At 38.1% G+C, this 13,067-nt stretch overlaps 1 protein-coding gene across 50 annotated transcripts in view; it reads right to left on the reverse strand.

Annotated features, from left to right (window-relative positions):
• ANK2 (ankyrin 2) overlaps positions 1 to 13,067 on the reverse strand; it is a 603,826-nt gene that overhangs the window by 94,173 nt on the left and 496,586 nt on the right. For 49 of the 50 annotated variants that reach the window (XM_064481197.1, XM_031467121.2, XM_064480111.1 and 46 more), the window contains 4 exons: positions 11,295 to 11,492; positions 7,949 to 8,047; positions 7,322 to 7,420; positions 1,707 to 1,904 (listed from right to left, as the gene is read on the reverse strand). In XM_064481197.1, the coding sequence (XP_064337267.1) occupies positions 1,707 to 1,904; positions 7,322 to 7,420; positions 7,949 to 8,047; positions 11,295 to 11,492 (594 nt within the window). The remainder of the gene's footprint in view (positions 1 to 1,706; positions 1,905 to 7,321; positions 7,421 to 7,948; positions 8,048 to 11,294; positions 11,493 to 13,067) is intronic. The other variant, XM_064480261.1, reaches the window with a different exon arrangement.

A 13,067-nucleotide genomic window follows, 5' to 3' on the forward strand; every position in this document is an offset into this window, starting at 1 on the left:
AATACCATTGGGGAGAACATGGTGAACTGATTCCAGATACGTACGTACCATTTTAATGAATTAAAAATTATACAATCAGAAGCATTGCGTGATCAGTTCATGAACTGTCAAGAATTTCCATTCTACTCAAAGTCTTGCTTGATTTGTTTATGGATTTCTTGTGTTTATTTCGAAGGAAGATTTGTTTTTAATGGACAGTAAACACTTACACGACTCATCTGTATACTGATGTTAAATAAAATATTCTATTGTTGATTTCATGGTAAGAAGACTCCCAACAGGGTAAAAGACCACCTGAATGGCATGACTTTAATGACCACAAGGAAATCCATGCCCCAGACTTGAATGACTGTCTGTCTGACATACTGAACGTTGCCATAAGGCTTCATCATGTTCATTCTTGTTAAAATGCAAATATCTTTTGGAGGGCTAAGCCTATAATCAATCTCATCATACTTTAAAAAAGGATCTGTGAGGACTTCTGATAGAGAAGAGAGAAGTGCTTCAGGGCACGGGATGAACTGGAACACTTCTGAGTGACAGAGCCGCAGAACAGGACCCCAGAGGCATTCAAGACAGCCTGTCTTCCTCACAGCTTTCCTAAAGGACATATACTACATAACCTATTTACAAGTGTTACTAAGACTAATTTACAATCGAGTCCCCAAAAGTACTAATTAACTCGACAGGAGATGTGGAAAACATCTTATTTGTGTATTTGCAGAAAATCCTAAGAAACTTAATTTTCACTAAACCCATGCCATGTGCTACAAAAAAGCATTAAGTGATGTAAATGATGAACTGACTTATAAATACATGCTCCAGTTTTTTGTTTCCCAGCAGCTGGCTCCAGTGGAGTATATAGAAGTGTAAGATAAATATAAACCAGATGGATGGATGGATGGATAGATAGACAGATAGATAGATGATAGACAGATAAGGCTATAGATATATATGGAGAGAGACTGACACATACTTGTAAAAATCTAAATATTTTCATATTTGAATAATATCTTTTTTTGGTATATCCCTATTATTCTATTATGGTTAATATTCTTACCCACAAAGGCTATTCTCTTGAGCAAGGCTTAAATGAAAGAGGTGCTTTATTAAAAACACTGATTCTCTGACCACCACCACCATCACCCAGGCTAGGCTGAGGCTGGCTCAGAAATCTATGTTTACTGCCCCCCGCCCCAGTGCCCAGCTGAAAAATGACTTGGGTCATGGGCACAGACCAGCAGCTCAGAAGCACTCGTTTGAGCTGGACCCCAGATGAGGCTGCCACATCTCTTCCTCTCTGGAATTTGGAATTAGGACCAGCAGGTACTACAGCAATCTGGCCTGACTGCTTGAACTGCAGTGATGTGAACTCTTGGGAGCCATGGGGCAGCCTCTTTGTTCACATACCCAGAGAAGCAGAGGAAGCAGATCCACAGAGGGAGGTAAATGTAACTGACTTGCAGGGAAAAGTCAAGATGCAAACATGTAGCCCTATGGCTGGGCCTGTGAACCTCACTTCTTGTTTCCTTGTGGTTTTCCAGTCCCTCATGGGGCTTGACTCCTTTGCTACCCTTGAATTCTAGAGGATATCTCTGTTTCTTTTCAATACACACCGCCTTTTTGTTCCAAGTTATCTTTGATTGGTTTCTATTTACATTCATCCAGAAGACTCTTCACTAAAGCAAGAGTCAAAACCAGAATACCTTGGTTGACATGTGGATATTGGCTCCCTTGTCCAGAAGCAAGGTGACCATATCTGTGTGCCCCTCTTGTGAGGCCAGATGCAGTGGAGTGACTCCTTGTTTTGTCACAATGTTCGTCTCTGCGCCATAGTTCAGGAGTGTGGAAGCTATCTGCATTTGATTCTTCTTGGCAGCAATATGTAAAGGAGTATAGCCATTCTAAAAAATAATAATAATATCAAATTCATATATTGGAAGTTTAACAATTGCCCTGATAAATGTCTGAAGGAAATAAGAGTCTCTAATCAATAGGAACATTCAAAGTGAGTTTACGGTAAATTCAAATTCTTGCCCATCATAAGTTTCTGTCCAACAACACCCAAATCCTTGCAACCCATGTCACAAGGCATCCCATGCTACTTCCCTGGAAGACAGACACAGACACCAATGCCCCAAAGCTTAAAATCTCCCCCTCATAATGCTGCTCCTGAGAAGCAATAAGCCAGATTCCTCTTCTACAACTGTCCTTTAAATACCTGGAGATGGTTTTCATAGATCCCTTTAGTCTTCCCTTTTCCAGGCTAAATTTCCCATTCTTTCAACTATTCCTGACAGAAGCTCTATTTCTGGACCTCTCTCCATTAAGGACGACCTGTTCTGGACTGATTCTAGTTTGTCAATATAGCTCTTGAATTGTGCTGCCTAGAACTGAATGCTCTACTTCAGATATGGTTTTAGTTGCACAGAATAAAATGGAATTATTTATATGATCTTGGTTTTTTTTTAATTAATTAATTTATTTATTTTTGTTTGGTTTTTCATGTGGGAGGCAATTAGGTTGTTTTTTTTTTTAACGGAGGTACTGAGGATTGAACCCAGGACCTTGTGCATGCTAAGCACACACCCTACCACTGAGCTATACCCTCCCTCCTCTATGATCTTGTTATAACACTCCTACTAATATGCTTCTGGTTGGATTGTACTTTTTACTCATTCAACCACTATTTAGTAAGTACCAAGCATACGCATGCTAGGTGGGGATACCAAGGTGGACAAGACCTGATCTCTGTCTTTAAGGGGTTGCGTCCTAGTGAAAAAGAAATGAAACAACAAAATTAGCTTATATGAATTCTGTGGTCAATTAAAACCCTGCATCTCCCCTTTGTCTCTACAAACTGCTGGCTCAAAAGCGGAAATCTGAAGCTAATGGCTTTACGTGGAAGTTTGTGGAGAGGACGAGAGGAACTCATATTTTGCTTACAAGACCCAAACTTTAAACCCCATACTTAGGACCCAAAAAAAGCAAACAAACAAAATTCTGAACAAGTGTTAAGTCTAACCTATATTGTTTCCTTTCCTTTTCTTTATCGTCTGGTAGACTTTTCTATGAAAAATGTGTGAAAGAAATTGAAAACAGTAGCTTTGCCATTCACTGTGACGTACTGAGGGGAAAGACAGCAAGCATATTGATCAAGTGCTTCTCGTGAGACCCTAAGGAGAATTTTAGGTCCTGTTATTTCCTGAAGTCTAACTGCAAAGTGTACCAAAAATAAAAAGCAGTTTTGAGACTGTAAATGTCCTTATGTGTTGTCATGAAATCTTGATCCTCAAATGTCCCATTATCTATCCATTCTGTCTTCATCTCTCTAAGTCAAAGTCAGCATCTTTCAGTTCAGATGAATGATATTTCTCTTTAGGCTGCTCAGAAAACTTGACAGCAGCTCTTAGAAGTCTTTTCAGTGTCTGATCATAGGTCCTTGATGCTCCATGTGCTCTAGAACATCACACTGGGACCACAGATTCTACCAAATAAAAGGGCACATAGATTTTTGTAGACCCTAGAAGTTTAAACATTTTTTCTGCTAAAGTGAGTTTTCTGCAGCCCTAACTCGCCTCATTCCTGCAGCACAGGCTTTACCAAGGTTAAGCAAAGTATCAGTAAACTTACCGAGGTTAGGTAAAGTCAGAGACATATACAGAGGAGAACAGGGGAGTTTTAACAAAACAACATAAAAGGTCATCAAAGAGAGTGTAGAATTTTAGCAAGATAAGAGGTCTAACTGTCCAGCATGTACTTGACCTGCAAGTCTGAAAAACCATCTTACTCCACGTAGAGTAAAAGGTTTTGGAACCAAATAACAACAACAACATCAAACTCAATGAAGACTAAGAAAAGATTCTGGACTCTGGCAGAAAGAAGCAAAGAGGTTCTGGGGTCCAAGGGACTGTATGTGTTGGGAGTGGGGTGGGAAACTGTAGTGAAGAGAGTCAAAAGTGTAGGTAAGGGTGAGGTCCCACCAAATGGAAGCTTCCTGGAGTGGCCCCAGAGCTAAAGGACTCATGCTTACTGACAGCCTGGGGCAGATGCGTGGAAGACACTGGAGGAGCCTCCTGACCCCACCCCGCTGTGGACTGTGGGGTGGAGGGTACTTTACCTAGCCATCTGGACTCTGTTCATCTGCATTGAAGAGTAAGGACCATACTCTATAGAGGCCAGAGATCAAGGCTACATCTGTCTCTTTAGAAAAACCATACACATTATTTTGTAATTTAGGTCTTCTCTTCCTGGTAGATTGAGAGTCCCTCGTGGGAGAGAACATGCATTTTAATTTTACTACAATCCTTTCATTATACATAATAAGAGCTCAAATAAACTGTTGTGTTGGGTATTGATGAAGCCTTTCATCTCTTTGTTCAACATACGCAGCCTGGAAAGTTAATGAAAGAAATCCTGGCATATTCAATGAGCAGATTTTTCATTCTGTTGAAATAGTTGCTCAGTCTTCATTCTTTTATTCAGATGTATTGAGAACCCACATAAAATTGTACGAGACACCTCCAAGATATGCAAATGAAAATGACATGATTACTGTCCTCAAATAGTTCATAATATAGTACGAAAAAAGACATAAAACAAATGCAGAATTGATGTGATTATAGAGAAAGGGTTATAAAGGAATAAAAATGATATGTGTGATTATAAAATTTGTCCTCCTCTTTTGACAGTGTAATTATTTTATTGTAAGCTGTATATTTGTACCAACAAAATACCTATCTATGTATCTATTTATGTAGATAAAGATATATAAGTGTATCTATAGTTATGGGTACAAAGTTCTATATATAAATAGTTTGTTATATATAACTTATTTATATACACAACACTTGGTATATGCAGAATTCACTTTTACATAGACCATTTCATTTTATTATATATGTAGAGTGTGTATAATTTAAATAGACATGTGAATATATATGTAAATATTTATACAGTAGAAGTAAAAATAATTCTCTCTCTACTGCTTTGGAACACCGTAGACCTAATGTTCAGAGTGCTGGCTCTAAAGTCAGATTGTCTGAGGTCAATCCAAGCTCTATCAATTATTAGTCATGTGACTTTGGACTTACAAATTAACCTATTTAAATCTCATTTTTGTATCTGTAAAAATTATGAGATTAAGTGAGATATGCTTATACTACAGCACTAGGTGCAGTTTTTGGCATATAATTGGTAATAGTTGTTTTATTATGTCATCTAATACAGCATGAATATTTTCCCATCACAAAAAATATTTTTTTTCTTTTTAAATAAACTCTGACATGTTCTCAATATGTTTGTTGAATGAATAAACGAAAGATGTAACAATCACTTTATATGTTATATGACATTCATGTATATTTTCAGCATAAAAAAGGGGCAACTCAAATGGTGGGAAACACCCTGTCCAAGGGTTTATGTCTCAGTTGGAGCTGTTTTATGAGTTGGTGCTACATATAACCCCAAAATACATCCCTAGCCTAGGAACTTAAAAAGATGTAGGCTATAGCCCACACAAATGAAACATTTAAAAAACAAAGAAACAGAGTCTTTCAAACAGCACAATGAAAAATCTGAGGTCTGAAGGAAGGAATGAATAAAAAGGTAAGTGTATCATAACATTCTTTTTATACAGGAGGAGAAAAACCTGAACTGCCTTTCTTATGTTTCTCTTCTCAAAATTCATACTGCTGTCTCTAAAGCAGAGTGTTGGCAATCAAAATCTGAAGCGTCATCTTTACTGGCTCCTGGATACATCCCTGTAATATTGGCTGACTTAAAAAATCTTACAGGCTTTGCGGAAGAAACAGGGAGAAATGACAAAAAACAAAAAACAAAAAAAAGCTAGAACACTCCCTTACACCATATACAAAAATCAACTCAAAATGGATCAAAGACTTAAACATAAGACAAGATACAATAAACCTCCTAGAGGAAAACATAGGCAAAACATTATCTGACATACATTTCAAAAATTTTCTCCTAGAAGAAATAAAAGCAAGAATAAACAAATGGGACCTAATGAAACTTACAAGCTTCTGCACAGCAAAGGAAACCAGAAGTAAAACAAGAAGACAACCTAGGGAATGGGAGAAAATTTTTGCAAATGAAACCAACAAAAGCTTGATCTCCAGAATATATAAGCAGCTCATATGACTCAATAAGAAAAAAATAAACAACCCAATCCAAAAATGGGCAGAAGACCTAAACAAGCAATTCTCCAAGGAAGACATACAAATGATCAAAAGGCACATGAAAAAATGCTCAATATAACTAATTATCAGAGAAATGCAAATCAAAACTACAATGAGGTATCACCTCACACCAGTCAGAATGGCCGTCATTCAAAAATCCACAAATGGCAAATGCTGGAGAGGCTGTGGAGAAAGGGGAACCCTCCTACACTGCTGGTGGGAATGCAGTTTGGTGCAGCCACTATGGAAAACAGTGTGGAGATTCCTCAAAAGACTAGGAATAGACTTACCATATGACCCAGGAATCCCACTCCTGGGCTTGTATCCAGAAGGAACCCTACTTTAGGATGACACCTGCACCCCAATGTTCATAGCAGCACTATTTACAATAGCCAAAACATGGAAACAGCCTAAATGTCCATCAACAGGTGACTGGATAAAGAAGAGGTGGTATATTTAAACAATGGAATACTACTCAGCCATAAAAACTGACAACATAATGCCATTTGCAGCAACATGGATGCTCCTGGAGAATGTCATTTTAAGTGAAGTAAGCCAGAAAGAGAAAGAAAAATACCATATGAGATCGCTCATATGTGGAATCTAAAAAACAAAAACAAAAACAAACAAACAAACAAAAACAAAGCGTAAATACAGGACAGAAATAGACTCATAGACAGAGAATACAGACTTGTGGTTGCCAGGGTGGTGGAGGGTGGGAAGGGATAGACTGGGATTTCAAAACTGTAGAATAGATAAACAAGATTACACTGTATAGCACAGGGAAATATACACAAAATGTTACGATAACTCAGAGAAAAAAATGTGACAATGAGTGTGTATATGTCCATGAATGACTGAAAAAATGTGCTGAACACTGGAATTTGACACAACATTGTAAAGTGATTATAAGTCAATAAAAAATGTTAAAAAAAATAAATAAAAACAAAAAAACAAACAAAAACAAAAAAACAAACAAAAAAAACCACCAAAAGCTACTCTTACCAGGACTAGTTAGTTGCAGGTATATCAATACCAAGTGTTTAAAAAAAAAACAAAACACAATTCCCACATGCTGTCAGAGTAGTCACACTCTGTCTATAAATTCTCTCTATGGTCCTCACCTTGGCAGTGGCATGAGGGGACGCACCCTTCTCCAGTAATAGCAGCGCCACCTTCTGGTTGTCATAATGAGCAGCAACATGGAGCGGGGTAAGGCCATTCTGTAAAGGGTGTGTTTTAAGTTTCAGCATTAATCAATTAGCATTAGTTGCCCTGAAGCTGCCAGGATACTTGGAAACTGATATTGATTAAGTCCGTGTTAATTAATTAATGTAGTCAATAGGAAAAAATCAAAATAGATACCTAATGAATTTCATATTAGAAACGTTAACTAAAACTGCAAATGATCCGATGAGCATACAATCAGCACAGGGCATCTTGATTCCACCATAAATAAAAGTCTAAATGCTATGTAACAATTACTACAGTAACACTGGAGGGATTCTTCATACAGAGAAGTTCCGGGCCCTGCTGTGACAAGAACACACGTTTGAGGCGCAGCTTTAAACCCCTTCTGAATCAGTGAGTACGTGGACAGGTTACGGACAGACACCTCCATTATCTCAAAGCCGTTTCATCAGTTATATTCAAATTCCTTTCACAAGAGTGAGAAAAATATCTTGAAACAGATCTCCCAAGCTCCCAACTTGACCAAGTTATACAACAAACATATTACTGAAAACTTTTACCTTCCCTGCAGAATCTGCGGCAGCACGGCGTTGCAAGAGAAGTTTTGCTACATCCAGGCTTCCGTACTTGGCTGCTACGTGCAGAGGGGTAAAACCCTTCTGCAAACGTGAAGAACAAAAGTAAAACGCAGTATTTATCCTTGTGACTCCAAACAAAATCTTTTTTATTTGTTCACATATTAAGCAAACTATGTTGATTCCCATTTGGGAAAAATGCTAGAAGCATTAAATCTGTTATCCATAAAAAAGGAGTAGGATAAAGAATAAAATGTAACATGCAAGAGTTTGGCTTGATCGACTGAGCAAAAGAAGTTTTATTTTGAGGGCTTTGGAGACTGAAATTTGACTTCATAGGTTTGTGGAATTTATAACAGCCACTAGTGTGAGTAAAATGGCTCTGATTTGTGAGTTAAAAAAAAACCTTTTTCTTGCCTCTAAAAATAATAGGATTGTGACAATATCTGACTTCTGTCCAATTCTTCTTTTTTCTATTTTTTTATTTTTAATAATACTTGAATTCCAAATTTCTTTAAGGTTTAGAGAATTTCAGCATCCATGAGAAGAAAAATCAATTCTTTGTAATTAAGCTGATCTGCATTTTCTACAGAAATTGCAAGATAAATGGTCAGCAGAACAAAAAGTGTTCATCATTAACAAGCAGACTCATCTTGACTGTTACCACTTTTCCCAGAAGATCCACACTGTATATAAGACCATTCCTCTTGGAAAATACATTCTAGTTCTGACATGACGTTGAGCTGATTAACACCAGACTATTTTAAAGACACAGCTTTAAAGCTTTTTTAAAGACTGATCTCCTACACAAGTTTATACGTACAGATTCAGTGTGTTGTGTGCCTAACTAATGTCACTGTTATGAGCAGTGTGTTACGTATACAGCCAAGTCTCTGGACTCAGATCTCAAGGATGGCACGGTTCCTACACCATGATCTCAAATCCATCCTCTTGGCCAGACAGTCTAACCACATGCCTTTCTGGCCCTACAGTTGGGGTGGGAGTCTCAAGCTGATCAGGGTCTGCAAAACACACACAGCAAATATGCCTGGGTTAAGTAGTCTAAGATACACTTATATTCCAGACAATTGAATCCCTCATCAGAATCCAGAATAGCCCTCAAGAAGCAATATTGCTTCTTCACAGTGTCACTACACAAAATTATTTTTAGCTAAGATGTTTTCCTTTTTTTTCTTCCTTCCTTCCTTCCTCCCTCCCTCCCTCTTTCCCTCTCTCCCTCCCTCTCTCTCTCTCTCTTTCTTTCTTACTTAACATTAGGTACTAATAAGACCTTGGAGGGGAGTAAATCTGCTTTTCCCAAGTGTCTAACAAGTACTGGAAGTCCATTTAAGCCAACATTTGTTGTTAATGCTCTCCTCCCTCCAATCAATGCACATAATGACTGGGGTGACACCTAGGATGAGGTAGAGTTCTTTGAGACAAACCACATGGTAAGGAAGAAAAAATAAACTCCTTACCCTTAACGTCCTGCTGGAATAGTGATCGAGCCCCTTTGTAAATTTAGAAACTATTATTAGATGAAACTACAGACTCTTTACTGTAGAATCACAAAATAGAGGTTGGAAAGCATCGCTTGAGTCACATCTTCCTTCCTTGCCTATGTTAATCTCATCAGGATTTCATTTACCCTCTGATATTTATAAACTCTTTAACAGCTTTAACGATGATGAGTCAACTTCTCTTCAGAACCCCAGTCTGTTCCACTGTTGAGCTGTTTTAATAGTTTCTTCCATTTCTCTGTCCTAATTTACTATTGCTTTAGATATAGTTTAAATTCTAAAAATCTCTAGAAGACCAGGGACTATGTTTTATTCTATTTCTGTATTTGACTTATCTGAATTTCATTTATCACCTTCATCTGATGAGACAATCACTCGGTCTCTCTTCGGTAATTATTACTATTATTATTGGTATTGCTATTATACAGCTGACCCTGGAACAAACCGGGTTCGAACTGTGGAGGTTCACTTATATGTGGATTTTTGTTTCCACTATAAATACTACAGTACTTCACAGTCTGTAAGTGGTTGAATCCAAGGATGTGGAGCCACGGAAATGGAGGAACCCAAGGAAGTGTGGCTATGAGGGCCGACTGTAAGTTATATGAGAATTTTCAACTGCGTGAAGGGTTGGAGCCCCTAACACCCTCGTTGTTGTTTAAGGATCACCTATATTTTTGTTGTTCAGTTTCTGATATTTTTTTTAAGAGAGACTTAAAAAAATCCTTTCAGCCCTTCAGATTTCAGCATTTGAATAATTACCAATTTCTTACACCAAATATATTTTACAGCCATAGGCAACTAGGTAAGTCATAACGGTTAGCAGACTGCTCCCACCACTAGGACAGATGTCATTGCCATCCTTCAGTTTACACCTGCAAACTTCCTTCTCCCTCAGATGCTGTATTTATGCCTATTTATTATGAGAAAATTAAAAGTGTATCTTTAATCATCTGAATCACTGCTGTATTTGTGGGAATTATTTTGTCCTGAGAACAATTCGCTTGCTGTCGGCTGTAATGGGTCTCACCCTCCTGCTCTTCTGCACCAGCCCAATTTCTTATGCTCTAAGTAGATGTGCTCATGTTTTATTCTAAGTCATATCCAAATAGTGGATCACAAATAGGATGTGTCAAGTGGAGGGGAAATTACTCTGCCCTCACATGAAACTTTGAAAATAAGTAAAGTTCTTCGTTAGATGTATGTTCTTCGTATATTTTTTATTAGATGACAAAACAACTAATAAAGTGTGGTTCTCCAGCCCAGTAGTTTAGATGCTGTGTAGCTGGTAAAGTTTAGAGAGCAGAAAGGGTGTGATCGCTGATACCAGGGTTGGGAAAACCAAAGATTAAGTAAAGTGAACTTCTAGGTGGTACTAAAACTCTTAAAACAAATACAGTCTTGCCAATCTAATGCAATTTTCTCTTCCTCATTAGTAATACCAGCTCAATGTATTGGGGGACCTTACTTTTCCCTCTTGGGAATATATTGCAGATTTTCTAATGGAAAGTCAAGAGAAAGTAGCCCTTGCTTTGTGGAAATCACCTTAGTTAAAATACTAGATAGTTGCCCTAGAAACAACACTGGCATTAGTTAGAAGAATAGAACCCAGCACTCATTACTGAAGATGTTGTATGTAATCTCACAATCCCCTTTGTCATTTAGAAAATGAATCTAAAAAATTCAAAAAGAAGGAAGTAAGTCAGAGGCTTCAAGGGGCTCTACCCTTCTTGATCTCTGTGTAATAGAGAAGGAGGACCCTGACCTAGGATTCCTCCTGGTCCATGTCAGCGTGAAGCCATTCCCCTTACCTTCGTAGCTAAGGAGTGGGCTGCTCCTGCTTCCAGGAGGACGGATGCTACGTCCACCTGGCCCTCCCTGGCGGAGATGTGCAGTGGCGTGTACCCATTTGTAGTGGCCGCATCTGGATGAGCCATATGCTGTAGAAGCAGCTGAACGATTTCTGTCTTACCCAGGCGGGAGGCGATATGCAAAGGCGTCTGTTCCTCCTACAACTCAAGTCAAGTGAGAAGTTAGTGCCAGGACAGACCAAACTTCACTGGTAAGACATCTCACTCAGACATTTCACCATGTCTTCTTAGAATCTCTGGGAAACCCTACCCAAAAGGAAATCATTGCTGCTCCAAACACAATTAATTTTATCTCTTCTTGTAGAATGACCTGCTTGGTCACAAAATCTTCCTTAGATTTTTTAAGAGTATGCACTTCCATGAACTTGCTCATTGTTTCCTAGGCATACCAAAATGTCTCTCAGCTCATTAAGGCTTCAGTTCTCACTTATGTTTAAATATAAACTAGCCCATGGTGCTGAATAAGAAAGAAGTCTAGTCCAGAAGTCCTAAGACCTAGATTCTCATCCAGAAGCTTTCACTAAGAGACAGTATTTACTCTGGGAACTGTATCAAGAGAAGAAGAATCAAGGATGCTGGGAAGACTTCGTTCTTACTGCACTCAGCTATCCAGTGGTGGAAATTGCTAGTATTTCCTGCAGGGACAGACTGTGGATAAAGAAGATATTGTAATTTGATTTAAAAAGATGTTATTCCAGGAAATGTTGCAGACAAGTCTGGGACTTGCATCCAGGACTTCAAAGATGAAATGGGAGTCCAGCAAGAAGCAAACAGTGTGGAGTCTTTGCCAAATTCTTTTCATTTAAAAACAGGGGGAGGAGACAGCTGGTATAAGGGGCAGGGAGGACATGCTTGAGGAGGCTTGAGAAATCACCCAACCCTAGTGTGTGGTCAGGAAAATGTTTTCAGTGTTAAGAAAACCAGGCCAAACCATCCTCTTGTAAACAGAAAATTGTCTGTAACCTTAGTGATGAAAAGAGGTATATCTTTATAATCTGCCCAGGGGGATGTCATAACAAAGGTGAGGAAGGAAAAGCTAGGCCAGTGTCCAGGGCTAAGAATGAATGGAGAAGACAGAACAGTGTAAGGAAGAGCTGTTCAAATAAATCCAGCATCTTAAAATTATAAGGAAAAGAGTCTTAAGACGGAGCTACAGGAAGAGATGAAACAGCACTGTATGCATTTCAGGGAGGTAAGAACTAGATAATAATAGTAATAATATAGTAACAATATAATTATTTTAGTAACAGAACTGGAATTTTAGAAACATTTGCACTTTATAAACTTCCTTATAACAGAACCTATCCTTATAATGGACCTGAAAGGAAGATATAAAATATATTATTCAACCATTTTTTTAGAGAAAGGAAATTAAGAGGAATTAAATGAGTTCTCCAGGATTGTCCAAAGTCACTCAGGTATTCAAACAGGACTTGAATTCAGGCATTGGATTCTAAAGACACATCTTTGTCTATACATCCAATATATTAGTGACAAAACTAACAGGACAAGGGTACTCTCAATAGGCAAGGAGACTGATGACACTTTATAAGATACAACTTTCTCTGAAATATACAGGAGAAAAGAGAGGAATGGAGAGAATTAACAGTTACAAAAATAAATGGATAGTAAAACAAACAATAACCATCAAAAGACCAAAGAACTTGAGAATAGCTATCATGAACATCTGTTGTTTTAGGGTTTCCCTTCTTG

Source organism: Camelus dromedarius, chromosome 1, assembly GCF_036321535.1.
Source record: "Camelus dromedarius isolate mCamDro1 chromosome 1, mCamDro1.pat, whole genome shotgun sequence".
In the NCBI taxonomy this organism is placed as follows: domain Eukaryota; kingdom Metazoa; phylum Chordata; class Mammalia; order Artiodactyla; family Camelidae; genus Camelus; species Camelus dromedarius.